Raw genomic sequence first — 15,871 nt, 5'->3', positions numbered from 1 at the left:
GCTTCGGTGGACCGCGTTTTCCAGTGTTGCTGTTTCGCAACGAGATAAGTTTTCATGCTGCGGATGGTGAAATTAAAACTACGACACGTAAGTCGCGGCTGATACATGATTATCCAATAGAGAAAAAGGGCGGGCGATTAATTACTGTAGCAGAGCTTAAGCGCGTGCTTGAGCTGCATAAAGTGAGAGATTTTATACAATGCGAAGCTCGATATCTGATCGCGTTTCTTTTCACAACCGCAATCAAATATTGCAACAGGCACGGCTATAGGTTACGCGTAACCTTATAGTTTCATAGATTTATGTATATATTTGAGTCTTGCCTTCAAGCCTGTCGCCAGTTTGTCGAAACTGAGGGACTTGATCTGTACGGGACAGCGTTTCATGTTTTGCAAACGGGTTGCCAAATCCAGTAGACTTGTCGATCTGGTCAAAGTATCACACGCGTAATTTGGATGCCGTTTAAATTTTCCAAGCATACGAGTACACCACGAGGCCACAGCTTATAGCTGGATGCGGCGAATGCGCAGATGCGCGAGCTTCGGTTTGTTGGAGCGGGGGTTGACGGGGGTGGGATCGGGATTGAAGGAAGTTGCCGTCGAGGTCGAGAGCAATCCACGCTCTTCGCCGAGCCGGGAAGGTCAGTGCAGGGCAGTGCAGGGCGAGCAGCGAGCGGCTAAGATCGGAGGAAGAAGAAGGAGGAGGAGGAGGAGGAGGCGACGTCGCGGGATCCTTCGGGACTTTTTCCAGGACTCTTTCGGCATCCCGACCCGGGCGATTCGCCCGACACGCGGCGCCGAGCGCGACTCGCGTCGTCCCGCGATGCTCTGACCGAGATCCGAACTTTGACCGAGCGTCGCGTCGCCTCTCGAGAGCGGATCGTCGTCGTTCCGGCGCCCGCTGCGCCCCGAGGAACGCCAGAGCGCTTTCGGCCGCCCCCGCGCCTGTCTCGCGTCAGTTTACCCGCGGATCTTCGCCCGTCCCGAGTCGCGTCGCCTTCCGGTTTCCCGCCGACGTACGACCCGCGCCACCAGCCGAGCTTTTCCGGCACAAGGTCACCCGGAGCGTCGGAAAGCGCGCGGAGTTACGGAATATGTGAAAAAGCTCGTCGCGAAGCATCGAAAGCTCATCGACGCCGCCGCGTCTCCCGCCTCTAAGTGATCGCGTGTTATGAGTCGAAGTGAAGTTCGATCAGTCGATTCGAATCGATCGGTGCTTTGAACGCCGCCATGAGTTCGACGCCGGTCCTCCTCGTCCTTCTCGCCTTTCTCCTCGGTGCCGAGCCGCGGGCTGCAAAACCCGCGTCGAGCGATCGGCAGCGGTTTACGATAGAGCAGCTCTTCTCGATCGAGTTTCCAACCCTCATCACCGGCGACCTGGACCTCGACGTCTGCAAGGCCGGTCAGTAATTCACACTCAATTACCTCTCAAGAAAACGTCAGTGTTCTTCGTCGATCATCATCCTTCTTCCTCACTCAATGATAAGCGGTGAAATCCCACCGCCAAGAGGCTCGGTAGGGTCTTGCTCTTGCATAGTCGTGCTGTGCGAGTCGTGCTTAGGCGCCGCCAAGTGCGCGTATATAACGATCTTTAATCTAATAATCGAAACGTAATCGCCACAGGTCGGGCGCAGTTTTTTGTAGTTGGCATTTCGAGGGGACGGAATACGCCGACCCTAGGCCGCAGCCTGCATGCATAGATACATTATACATTATACAAGATACACGCACGCGACAATTCGCGAGTCCTAGACGTGATATAGATCCAACCCAACCACGGCTCGACAGCACGCGGCAAAACACCCGCGTGTATTTTTTGCCCGTTAGTATTGCCGTCCAGGAATTCTCGAGCCATAATTTATGAGCGCTTGTAACTGGACACGGAAATACATTTCTCTTCTTGCTGTATACACTATGAAAAACCGCGCTGCAACTTGCGCAATAAAAACAAGATCGAGTTTTTCATTTGCAAGCATTTGCTGAATTAAATACGCAGAATTTGAGGTCCACGCCTCGAATTCAAATAAAACACGAACTTATCGCTTACTCAAATCCACGCGCCTCATGAATACTTAAATTCAGAGGCAAATATTTATCAGGGGACTGTTTTTCCTTGCGAAACGGAGGACTTGGCCGGCGGAATGAGTTTTTCTGCCTCTTTATTTATCACTTAACGACACCCTTCTACATGCGCTTAACTATTCACCGACTGGCGATTTGCAGCCTTAATTAATGGGCGCGCAGGTTGCAAAATTACGGGAATTTCAGAGGGACACTCTAACGAATTAACTGCAAAAATATCTTACCGAATGATCGGTACAGCGTTCTGCAATGGAATCTTCGTAACTTCCTGCGTGCTAACTTCTCTCCGGTAGTTTCGCGGTACCTCCGTGACCCCTTCAGTAGGAAGTTACACAGAGTCGTCGATTTTTTCACCGCATTTTGTCATCCCTGTATTTGACGTCGCACCGAAATTGAGAGGAAGATCCGAGAAAGGGGTCCCATTTCGACGGATGTTCAAAGGATTCGAGCACAGTGACACAGACAGACTCTCTTGCATGCCCCAAATAGAGGAGTTCGGATCTGCGCAACGAGGCCATTAGACTCCTTTGATCCGCAACCTGGGACCGTTTCGAAACTTATAATACCGCCGACTCGGATACGTCGTGTGTGAAAGGCATTTCTATCCAGGCGGATGATACAAATTCGACTTCCGTCACGTCACCGGCGTGTTGAATATTGTGACGGCTCAGAATTATTCGCACAGCGAAAATGCAATTATGAATTCTTTTTTTCCGTTGCTGCTCATTAGTACGGAAAAAAAGTTCTGCCCAAATAGATCAGCTGCTGAAGCAGAATTTATAAGCATCGCAGGAATCGATCACGCTCCGGAAGATTGGAAATTTATCTTAATCCTGTATCCGTATGTATATATGTTTTGAATGAAAAGTTTGTTACAAGCCTGAAAATTGACGATAGGTGTGGATTTCGCAAGCAACAGCTATGGGTATATAAGAGATCCGAACTTTAGGAGGCGAGATCAATACGCGAAACTTGCGAAAACAACTTGCCATCTTGACTGGCTTCAGACGTACATCGCCGACTCAATGTGCTCACTTAAAGAAAATCGTATTTTTGTCGCTGGGACCGTTTAACTTATTTTTATATATGCTAGCGTTGCTCGCAATTCGATAAGCAGCAGTTACAGTTTTTCACTTATTTATTTTTTTAGATTTTTATTCCATGACGACCTAGATTTTCACAGGAATTTCAATCGACGAATTTCAAACTCTAGCTACAACGTTTTTCGAACCGTATAACATAAAAGTCAAGGTATCATACCAGCATAAAAAGAAATCTCCGTCAGCATGAAATTTCCAATAGCGATAAATAGATATTGATATAATATGTAACACACGTATTGGGGGTTTGGATCTTTCAGAAAAGTGAATAAAAATTGATTGTTTCCCCGGATTCTGTGGCCTTGCAAAATTCCCGTTAGGAATCGGCAGAGATTGTAAGGTTACTTTTTATCTGCGAATTTTTTTTTTTTTATTTCACTTATCCGAGTGTTTTGACCATAATAACATTCGTTAACCGATTCACGCGTCATTCTTGATTTCATCATCATCATCGCGCGTTGTCGCGAAATGCACTGATTATTTAGTCTCTATTGTGACTGAAAACGGCAGTAAACAAACACTGATAACCACAAACTGTTTGCTTGCTCCATCTGCTCTGTATATTATAATATTTCCTCAACTGGCTCCCACACTCTAGCTCTTTAAAAATTTACTCACGGATCTCAAGTATTTTTATATGGTGTTTAGCAGTATAGTGCAACTCAATTATACATACATGATTGGCACGTGTTACATGGGAATTGAAAAAGTTCCTCTGACTGTGGGACAGCAAAAAATATTATAGGCTGTATAAAATCGATACCACTTCCTGCATTTCCAAGAATATGAGTCGTCTGCCGGGGAAAAAGAATGCGAGCTTTCAGATTTAAAGATGTTAAATTTGAGAGAAAAGCTGGGAAGGATACGAGAATGATTTTTTATTACAGTTTCTAAAGATCTACCTGAAAGGTCAGGCTTTTCCGCCAACAAGATTGTAAGATTTTTGCGTACAAGTACATAATATGAAATTTCAAAATTGTAGAACAATCACAATTTTGATCCCCAGATCACGTCTTCGTTTCTATAAAGCTTTCCAAACGGTACAGACATTGTACATACCGTTTCTTCCGTTAGGTTTAATCACCCTTCCCAGCGTCTTTCCTCGGTCTCAAGTGACTCAAGGGTGAAAACCGAAGCTGCTTCGCTGATCATGGCGACCAACGATCCCGTTCAAGATCAGCCGCAAACGAGGAGAACAATAAGGGGGAACATGCGACAAATCTCCCCTCATCTTCTGGAAAGAGAGAGAGAGAGAGAGAAAGATAGAGAGATAGATACATGGATGAGTATATTTATACCTATAACAGCATCGGACAATGTAGCCACAGAGCATTACAACTAATAAAATTACAAATCAAAAATCACTCTGTGACTAAAAGATATGGACAGTACAGTGTAATACAGCAGTTAAGAGTAAGGAATGAAATTAGAGCAAGAAAAGAGAGATAGAGAGAGAGAGAGTGCTTGAGACTGGGTGTCCTCGGTATCCATAAGCTGGATAAAAAGACCGTTCTTCAACGGAGCAAGTGAAAGCGAGAGAGCTAAAGAGAGATAGGGATAAGGTTAGTTACGTTACTGTAACGATGGATGTTTAGGAGAAATCGTCACTTCGCACCTTTGGGATCTTCTGAAATTTGATAAACGACGATAAACAAAACATACTCATGATTTTGAGAGCCAACTCCTTGAAAGTCATTCTGATATTGCACAGTAACGATTTTTTCCCCGATGTTTCGTTACGTTGACGTTACTAACTTCAGCCTCGCAAGGAGAGAGGAAGAAAGGGAGATAAGAGACCCTCTTGTCACGAGAACAACGTGCAGGGTCTCCACTCAATATAGATACCTTCAATAGTGCCTAGGCAGCAAGCAATTGTCGAACTGAATAGAATAGTTTTTCTATCCAGTAGGGGAGACGGGTCCTAGTGGTCGGACTTTTTACTCTCTGATTTTTAAAATTCTTTGTAATAAAATTTTATTCAGTTCATAAACGGGGCACTGTATTAGATGCGTCCTTTGCATACTTAGAAAAAATGCGTGATTGTTCCTATGCAAGTCTGAATAAGGTTTTTCGGATTTACAAAAAAAAAAAAAAAAAACATAAAAAAATCCAGAGGCGGGGTATGTTGTCCTAAGTATTTTAAATGACGAAAATTGGTTAAAAGTGATGAATAGTTTGTTTTTTTTGCGCCGTTGTATTCTTGTTTTTATTTTGATGTAAAAAACTCGGGTTTTCAATTTATATTTTTAAGCAATAATTCTTTTTTTTTATTGTATTCGTTCCTGGAAGTCATGAAATAGTCAACCTAGACTCCGAAAACCGTGAAAAATTCGCCTCAGTTCCCAAGAATGCCGAAAAACTTGACCCGGACTTAGAAAACCGCGGAAAAGTCGAAATGGGGCAAGTTGGGTAATTATTGTTAGATGTGACAATTTACCCAAACCCGCGATTTTGTTTAAAATTGTGCATATCTTGCTGACCCGCTATTCAAATATCAGAAACATATGTATCGAATGAAAACGACAAGAATCACCTTTCCCGTTACCTTATTGTGAAATATCCCAATTCAGCCAAGAAAATAATAGAAAACATATTTAGAAGATGGAAAAGAATTATTTATCAGGTCCAATTTCAGTTTTTCAATCACAGCGGGGCCGCATTTTATGCGACATTCTGGGCAACAACGTTAATTTGTTTTAAACATTGGACTACAACTTCAATCTATACCGCCGCTCGTTCCGATATCTAGATGCAGAAATACGGACCTTGTGACAACTAGGACTCGTCTCTCCTACTTTCGTTCACCGGATCCTTAGCAGGCAGTCTTAGTTTCCTTCCGGAATTTTATTACCACTCATCGTCGCGAAGGTTGCCGCAGCTAAGCTTCGTCGAGAGCTTCGCCAATTTATATCTTGCGTTTCATCAAAATTAACCTTCACATCGTAATGAAAATTGATTTTAATTCTTTTATTTTTCATTAGTACATGTGTGTACACACAGTTTGATCCGTTCTCCGCAACCGAACACTTACAAAGGTCACGAAGTTCGAAAACGTGAATGATAAAACAGCTACTTGGAAACTAAGAAACTGGAGTTAATCAATTCGATTCAATTTTACCGATGCCGTTTTCTGCTCATCAATTTCTCGCCGTAAGCAAGAATATTCAACAATTTTTATACACCCTCGTATGTTAGCAGATCAAAATCAATCATCACAATTACCAAAATCGGATCAGAAACACAGGGGTTTAATAATTTTTAATTTTCTGACGACAAAACCTTTTCTCAAAACGTCAATTTCTCAACTTGTGTTGTTCCAATTTTCTCGGATCCACGTCGTATTGCACGGAAGAGATTTCATTCGCATATCACTATTATCGACAAAAATGTCATCGCTGTAAATTTTTTTACCCGCCTTTTCTTTTTCCAAACTTTTGATTCGGACGATTCAGTTAATTCATCCTTAGCAAAAAGCATGCATACGAATGAATATATTGCTGAGTCCACTTTTGGTGTAACTAGGGCGATTTATTTGATTTTTTTCTTCTTTTTTGACCTCAGGTGAATTAATAATTTACTTAAAGATACGTGTGCGGTCACGAATATGCACATAACATACACGTATGTATCCGCGCGTGTGATACGGTTTGTTTCCAAGTTTCGCGAAAGCTTTCACAACACGGAACAATCCAGCAGCGGCAACTGGGTCGCGAGTGCTTTACTTTTATTAGCCAAAAAGTGGCTGTAAGCGCGAGTTCTCAACCCCCGTTCTCTATTGTCTTTTTCGAACGAAACACCACCCAACGCGGTGCGGTTGGTAAAAATTACTCTGCTCGCATTCGCGAGCTTCCTTTACCATGCAGCAGTGTTTTGTATTTGTAAATTTTCAGGTGCGAATTTACAGTATATTGTAAATTACCAAAGTTTGCTGGAAAGACGGGAATAACCGAGGAAGAATTTCGATAAGCACTGAAAAAAGCTGCATTCGTTTCTAAAACGAGTCTGTGTAAATTGCAACACATATTTTTCTTCTTCTGACCGAACAATTTTCATCAACCAACGAATCGTTCGAAATATGATATACGTGTCAAATACTTTTCCTACTCGAATAATTAAAAGTACACCTTTTTAGTAGAATAAGTTTTTCTCTCGGTAAACTGTGCAGTTAAAAGACGATATATCAAATTCTAAAATGTAAGTTGTTGTCAAAGATTTATTATACACGGTATTCTAATTAATCGCATGATTATTATAATTCTTTCAAACGACAAAATTTTACAAACTTTATTCCGAAACCGCGCTCTACGTCTTCGTCAAATTTCAATTATCGATAAACTCAGAAACCGTCTGGATAATGAACGTAGAAACTGACTTTCTAGGCGATCGTACAATCGCTGTAAAACCGAGTTTCGCATACAATCTGCAGACGCAACATTATATCCGAATCTATATAACAGCGAACAGCCGAGACTTTGGAACGAGCTTAAGCTCCCCGCTTAAAGGGGAGATTGAAATCCGTATCGAGTTCAAAGTTGAGCTAATTAATTCAGTATATCCTTTCGCATTAGTAGCCCCTCACGGGTGCCGCGGTGACGATTAAACTTCACTTTGATAAACAATCAGAGTCTGAAAGTAAAGAATAGAAAAATCATAAATTCATTGTAATTCATAAATATCCGTATGTTTTTACTCTCAACTATTACATTGGAATATTTATTCACGTTTGTATCGACAATTGCACAGCATAATCGACTTCACTATTCTCTTTTAAACTTTTCATTCTATCACTTTTCACACGCTTTGTAGTATTTTTATTTTACCGATGCATCTGTAAGCCGGATATATTCTAATCAATAATTATCAAAGTCGTTATTGAACCGATTTAAGTGATCTAGTAAATCGGAAAATTATTCTTCCGATTTCTCGCTTCACGATATCACGTTGTCCGATTATTTTACATCCTTAGTTGACAAACGGATTCGATTCTCATCGTGAGGCGTCTTATCATAATTTTTTTCGTGCTGTACGTACGTGTCTGATTTCTTATAACACTGAAGACAGTTATAATCGCCACCCGCAGCCAGTTCAAGGTCACGTCGAAAGCCGGACTTTGCCGATAATTAATACTAACAGAAGCAATATATTGTTAGCGAAAAAAAACTACAGCAGTTGTGAAAAGCCAGAATTTCAATCCAGAGAGTATAATAATAATAGCAAGATTAAAAAAAAAAAAAAAAAAAATCAAACCAATCGCTTTACCTTGGTTCGTGGCAGTAACTTTTGGAAGTTATTTCGGGATTTAATTTTTTTGCCAAAACAGTATGGAAGTGGGGAATAATTTGGGGAATTTTATAGGGTTTCCAGGGTAGAATAATTATTTCAAGCACGTTAAAAATAAAACTAATGGGCGAGATGAAGAAACGACGACAAGAAGAAAAATTTAAATAATGAGAATTGAAAGACTCGTCCGTGCTGGATTGAAAAATCGTCCCTTGTTCCGGTATAACCTTCCCGAGGGATCCCTTTCAAGTGTAGCGTCGAGGGTCGAGCTCCTGGATTCAGCGTCTATCAATCTCAGAATTCTTCCAGTAGCAGGTATCTAATTACCGAATAACCGCATTGCCAAATAGCTCTTCTAGATTCAATTATCGGGTCGGTAAGGAGGAAGAAAGAAGAACGAAATAGAATGAGGTAAAAACAGACGTAAGGAAAAAAGGTCTACAGCGCGTTGCGAAATATACCGAAACACTAAATATTTACAAGCATCTAGGAATGCAACATTGTGAAAACAGTAAGGAACGAAAATTCTCATTAAGAATCACACTGATTTCATTTTACTTTTATAGTGACTACTGAAAACGATATTCAATCACGAATTACTTTTCTAATTAATGTGTATAATTGAAAAGAATACGGCAAACGCTTATAGTTTTCTTCTTTTTTTTCCATTCTTACATTATTAATTATTTTTCAATAAGACTGCCGTACGATTGAATTTTGTTCACGCAAAATAATATATAAATCACAAGAGTAACTGAGAGTTGTATTTTGTATTTTTTTAATTATGCACTAAAAAAATTGTTAGCAATTTAATGTATGATTGAAAACTCAGAAAGTTGCCTGAATCTAATAAGCTCGTTTCATTTATCAATGTGTTTACGTGAGTTACAAATTCTGTAAAATGTCGATTTCGTTTTCACAAATTAAAACAGCTTAGAGTGGAATAAAATATCTGTCGATTCTATTGAACCTAAGAATAAGCTGTCGGTACAAAAATGACACGAAAGCGAACTTTGCAAGATGCATTTGAAGTGATTGACTTGAATTTGAAAACAGTATCTTCTTCATCTATGAAGGAATCTGTGAGAGTAAAAAGTATAACATTAGAAAACCATTTCAAGAGCGTACTGCGTAACTTTGGACCAATTTTCGTAACTTGAATGGGATTCATTTTCTCTCCGCGCTTATATGAAAGTAAATTCTCTGGAAATATTTGTTCTGAAATCTATGGTTAAGATTAGTGAAATCTTGATGGGTTGGTATATAATAGTGAAAGAAAATATTTTATGGCTATAAAAAAAAAAAAATATGACGGTGCGGGTGATTTGTGAAGAATGCACGTTGTAAAAAAGAAAGCCCTAGAGTATAAAAATAGATGGACGTATACACTATTTTCAGTCAATAAATCATCTCACAATCTATCAAGATAGAAGCATTCATTCAGAGTATCGTGCTTATCGTCGTTCAAATTTGAAATACTGTCGACTATTTTCTATACTTTCGAAAAAAACAAATATCGCTTAGTTCTCCACGTAGTTTTAACTTGGAAGTTCACTTACACGGACTGTGCATTCGGCATTTATCCAGAATAAATTAATTACATCTAATCGACTGTTAACCGCAAAATTGTTTGTTCCAATAAAATTTACCTATTAATGAAAATGCAGGTATAAATCGAGGTCATCTGCTAAAGAAATAAAACTTGTTTGGGATAGCTGTACGAATAGAGAAATGTATGAAAATAAGTCATAAGTGGGTAAGATTTGGGTACGTTGTTTTGTTTTTCCTTCGGTATAATTTATGGTATACACGATGTATAGATTCAAATTTCTGTATACATTAACAATATCCATGAGCAGTCTATAAGGTGTCATGGTACACTTCTATTAGCCGGATCAAATTTCCCGTCGAGGTATTCCGTTTCAGCGATGAGTGTATAAGGGTATATATGTATTTAGGTATACATAGATATACAAGCAGATACAAGTACATAAACCGGCTACGCCTCGTACATAGATGGAGCATAAACCATCGGTTGGATTAAAGAGGGATGAGGACCACAGACGAGTTTTTGTCGCAGTTCTCCTTATATCTATATAAATGTACCTATATATACATATATATATATATATATATACATACACACACACACACACACATATATTATATGTATACCTAAGGAAAGCGCGTACATAACAGCGTATAGATATACGTAAGTACATAGAGATGCCTGTCTCTCTGTAAGTGTCGACGATTTTAACGGATTTCGAAGGAACGCGTGATAAGCTGCTGTACAATTGAGACAGAGAGAAAAAAAAAGAAGAAAAAAAGGAGATAGGATGAGAGAGAGAGAGGGAGAGAGAAGATTGAAGTAACTATACACTTTTCGTTGAAGTTAACCGAATTACCTGTATATATATATATATATATATATATATATATATATATATATATATATATATATATATATATATATATATAAATATATATATTATGTATATACATTGTACATATCTGAGTAAGAAAAATATAGATCCGAGCCAATTTCAAGCGGAGTCTAGAGCAATAACGAGAAAAAACACCTTTTTCCCCATCCTCGAGACTATTTGAGATGAAAACGAAATGACAGAAAAAAAAACGAGGAAATGTTAAATTCCTGAGAAATTCAGCTGATGTTTTCGATTATTCGACGCAAAGTTGTTTAAGTATATATTTATATGCTGAGGATGAACCTTTTAACATTGAGAAACGCGAGCTATAATGTATGTGTGTGTATATATATATATATATAATAGTCCATATGAAACTTGTTATAAAATCAACGAACGCAAAGAAAGGGCACAAAAAACAAGAAAATGAACAACAGAAGAAGAAAATCGTATTAAAGAAGAGAAACCAAAGATTTTGCAGTAACCTTTGCAGCTTAAAGGGATTTAGGTTAAATTATAACTGCATAATTATGATTATTGTAATTGCATAATTATTGTGATTGATGTAAATTATCGCGCGGTGTGCGGATAATTATATCTCCGATTTGCAGAATGGCGTTTTTTTCCGTGTGTGACGTGCGAATATTTTGCTATAATCTCGAGGTAGATTGTTTCGCTTATAAACTTTCCTTCTCGTTCTTGACTCTTATAATATTTCTTCTAATTTTTACAACAATATTTATTTTTTGAACCAATTCATTTCCCATCGTAGTTTTGCCTTTTTTCTTCTTACTTATTTACGATTGATTCAATTCAACGGCATGTCATTTTACGTAAATTGAAGTATTTGAATGAGAAATTTAGCTAAGACAGAATTTTAAGTCGCGACGAGGGAGAAAATTATGGCAACAGTCCGTTCATCAGATTATACGTATGTACGAGGATAATTGTAATAAATTCAGTCAAATTCATAATATAATTATACGCCAAGAAAGTTTATTTTTCAATTGAATAGATAAAAAAAACATTGTTACGAAACTGTTTAAATTTTTGCAACGATTCTCGAGTTTTTACTTATTACTCAAATGGTGAAAAACATTAAAATTATCAATGTAAACATATTTATGTATTGACGCAGTGAATTTTTGCACAAATACGTATTTCCAACGATTCCATTTTCAGTAAGATAATTGTTATTGTTTTTTTAATTTTAATAGTGACGAGGAAAACTGTACCAGTTTAGATAATATCAAGACTTTAATTAGGGAGTACGAATAATATTCGTACGAATCTTTACATAAATGTAATTGTGGAAGCATTAAACAAATACTACGTAATTGTAAATAGAAAAAATGTTGGGAAAAGTATTCTTCCCTCGATAATGTACCGTGTAAATTTTGAAGCAACTTTGTGTCTGATTTGAGTTTGTTTCTGCTGCCTCATCGTTTTAAATACGATGTAGTAATAATATGAATAACAATAACGATAATAAGAAGCTCTGAAAGTTAGCCGAACTGGCCAAGCGGAATGTACAAACCATTCTATATAATGACCTTATGTTCCATTCTTATTATAATAATAAAGTAAGATATACACGCAAGCTATTAAACGGAATACATACCTATAAATATTTTAACTTGGTGTTTTGTTGGTTCAAATTGTTTAAGGCGATAAAAAATGAATAAAAAAAATATCGTCCTACTATGGAACGGTGTCAAAATGATCGGAATGAAAAATAGAATTCTTGAGAGTTTTAAAAAAAGCAGATTTCGAGATGGCTCTGAATATTCAAAAAAAAATTAACGACGGGGAAAAAAAATTTGAAAACATTCCGAAGTGCTTTTCCGAGATCGGAGAATCTTGCGAAAAATCGTGAGCGAATCAAAAATCGTGAAGGAAATTTATTGGATGAATTGACATGGAGTGCCCCATATATACATATATATATATATTTAATGTATAACAATATATACATATATATATGTAACAGATATGTTTGAAACTTGAGCTAAAATTTTCCCGCTAAACGAGCTGAATTAAAGAGGGTAAAGAAAAAAGCTCCACCGAGTCGAGAGGTAAAAAATGGAGAAGCTGAAAGCTTCGGCTTTTCATTTCTCTTCTTTTGAAAGCAAAATTGCATCGATCATTCTTGTAGCTACTGGGTATAACGTACGGGGTCAAGTGTATTCAAATTTTCTTTTCAAACTTGTGAAACAATTAATGCAAACATTTTTTTAATAGTAAAAAAACAAAGAGCAATCGTAAAAAATGATTAACATTACGTCATCAGTTTATATTACCAGTTCAGTTATTTTGAATGCAAATTCTTATTTCGTTATTACATAACTGCCGGAATGTCATAATTGACTAGTGATGGATACTAATTGGAAGTACTGAAAATTTTAAGACAGCAATTAACTGGACAGTTTCAAAGCTAATATTTATTCCTTCCAAGTCACCAACTTGCAGGATGCGGGAATTTTTAATTCCCTGTAAGTTTTTTTTTTTATCGGTTCTTAGGCTTAAAATTCTTTAATTTACACGAGGGTTTTCTTTTTTCCAATTTCTCAAACAACATTTATTTTAACAAACTATTATAATAATGAGAAACATTATTAAAAGGGTTCCGGTTGTGGTTTTGATATAAAAAAAAGTTGATTGCAGTGGAGAAGTAAAAGAAAGTAATGTGCGATTCATTCGCGATTTGTAATATGAGCGGATTGCATCATGGGAAGGAGGAACAGATAAGGATCTCGTTTCAATTTCCAACCGACAATTAATCGCAAGAAATTACTGCAGCTTTCAGCATATATACAGAAGCGGTGATTGTTAGACTGCGAAATCGTCGCGGAAATTATCGCGAGAATCGCGATTGAAAATGGGGTGAGGGTGATTAAGAACTGGAATGAAATCCCAATGAGGTTGTAATTTCCCCGTTTTCTCATTGAGAAGAAAAAGAACAAGAAGAAGAAGAAGAAGAGAAGAAGGAATAAGAGGAAAAGTAGACAATAAAATCCAATTGAAATCACATCGAAAAGAATCCTGTTCAAAAATCGTTGCTTCTAAATCGGACCTTCCAACAGAAATGGCAACGAATTTCAAATTTCGTTGTCACGAAATTGAGATTATCGAAGACAAAAAACAAAAATTGATCAAACAACACGTAAGTGTTGACAAAAATAATAGTATTCGGCTTTGTCATTAAAAAGATTTGATTTAATCGTCATTTTCGTTTTTAAAATTCAAGTTCTATCGATAATCCTTTTTAACCAAAAGTACATTTGGCATTGAGTTAAAACGTCCACAGGTTTGTCTTCCCACAATCGTTGTATAATTTTCTACTCGCGGTTTGATTATTTTTTTAGGGTATTTTTTATTTTCACTCTCCTGCATGTGCAACATCCTAAGAATTGGCGATAATATTATCTTTGCGGCATGCGGCATAAGCGTATCCGTGAATACACAACAACATTAAAGCGTAGCCGCGTGAAAAATAAACTTAAGGAGGTCTTCGTCACCGGGTCGCGTCGTCGCGCAAGAGCGGAAGAACTCTTATTTCGACCAAGACTCCTTCCTCTCTCCCTCTCCATTTTCCCTTCCTTTTTTTTTCTATCCCTCTTTTTCATTTTCATTATTCCTTCTAGTCTTTCTTACTCTCCCCATGTCAAGATTGACACACTGCAGCTGTCGGCTTTGGAAAAGAGGGACGAACGTGAGGACGTCAAAGACGCTGAGATTACGTCGCATCGCTGATAATGTGGAACGTGTATAGGTGTCACGGGTGTCATCAACTGCACACACGTACACACGTTATACATGTACGATGATAAATTTGTAACACATTGACACGTGCGATAGACCGAAACGGACCAGAATATCGTAATATGACAACCTTCCCCATTGAAATTTTTCACACCGTTGAAAATATTCCTAATTTGAATTATTGAACCGCAGCTACCACAATACACAAAACTTATACCAGTTTTTTGAAGTCGGTTATTCGTGATATTAATTTGACTGAAAAGAGGAGGGCTCAAAAAAAGAAAACGAACAAACATCCAAGGATGAATCGGCCAGGCCGTGTGAATCGGAAGCTATAATAGAAAAGGCAAGGAAACGTTGAAACAATTTTTAGTAATGTAATTTGCGCGGATGACAGTGTAGTTGACACGAATGAAAAAACATTTTGAGCAACCGTGTGATAAAAACGGATTTGAGAAAACTTGAGTAACACAAACTAAGGTATCAACGATTTGAGAAAAAGTTTCATAATTTGAAATCAAGTCGTTCAAAACAACAAAATTCTGCAATGGTATTTTTGCACGGATTCTAACGTTTTTCGGCTCATATCAATCACGATCAAATTTGAGAAATCTTGGATTATAGAATAAATAATTATATCACCGATAAATAATTATTACACTTTCTCTTGAATTGTTGATATTTTAGCTTGCGTGCAACAAATTTTCTCCGATTGATTTCTACCGCACAGCGGGGCCGTTGTTTCATTCTTGCTTGCTAACTTTTCATTCATACCTGAGGGTTTGGATCGGCATCGCAGGGCGAGTAGCCGAGGCAGGCGTTCGGTCATGTAAAGTCTTACGCAACTCGACCGCGGGGTAAACGGTGCTTGCAAAAGTTACGCGAACTTTCACAGCTGCAAGTATACACAAACTGCACACACTCGCGATCATACGTGCAGACGTCTACATCATGTACGGTGTACGTCCATTTACCTTGCGCCGCATGAAGAGGCTTCTCGATATTGAAATCAATACGCGACACGAAACTGCAGTCACTTATGCAGACGGCAGAAATTACCCGAGTGCAGGTGCGTGCCCAAATTGTGTGTTATACGTCGTGCGAAATTCGGAACAGTTTCCGCAGCGGAGATTCCATGAACAGCGGTGTGAATGATTGATGAAAAGATTGTGTGTGAGAGAGAGAAAGAGAGAGAGAGAGAGAGAAAACATTGTTTCTT

The 15,871-nt window shown here is 38.2% G+C and overlaps 1 protein-coding gene across 1 annotated transcript in view; it reads left to right on the top strand.

The window, feature by feature from the left end:
* Positions 1-712: 712 nt before the first annotated feature.
* Positions 713-15,871, top strand: part of LOC124304030 (bone morphogenetic protein 1) — a 33,531-nt gene continuing 18,372 nt past the window's right edge. Inside the window, exon 1 of the mRNA XM_046761962.1 lies at positions 713-1,401. Within this exon, the coding sequence (XP_046617918.1) occupies positions 1,230-1,401 (172 nt within the window). The 5' untranslated portion in view covers positions 713-1,229. The remainder of the gene's footprint in view (positions 1,402-15,871) is intronic.

This window comes from Neodiprion virginianus, chromosome 4, assembly GCF_021901495.1.
Source record: "Neodiprion virginianus isolate iyNeoVirg1 chromosome 4, iyNeoVirg1.1, whole genome shotgun sequence".
NCBI classification, from domain to species: Eukaryota; Metazoa; Arthropoda; class Insecta; order Hymenoptera; family Diprionidae; genus Neodiprion; species Neodiprion virginianus.
Note: the sequence above shows the minus strand (reverse complement) of the source record. Positions and strands in the feature narration are given on the sequence as shown.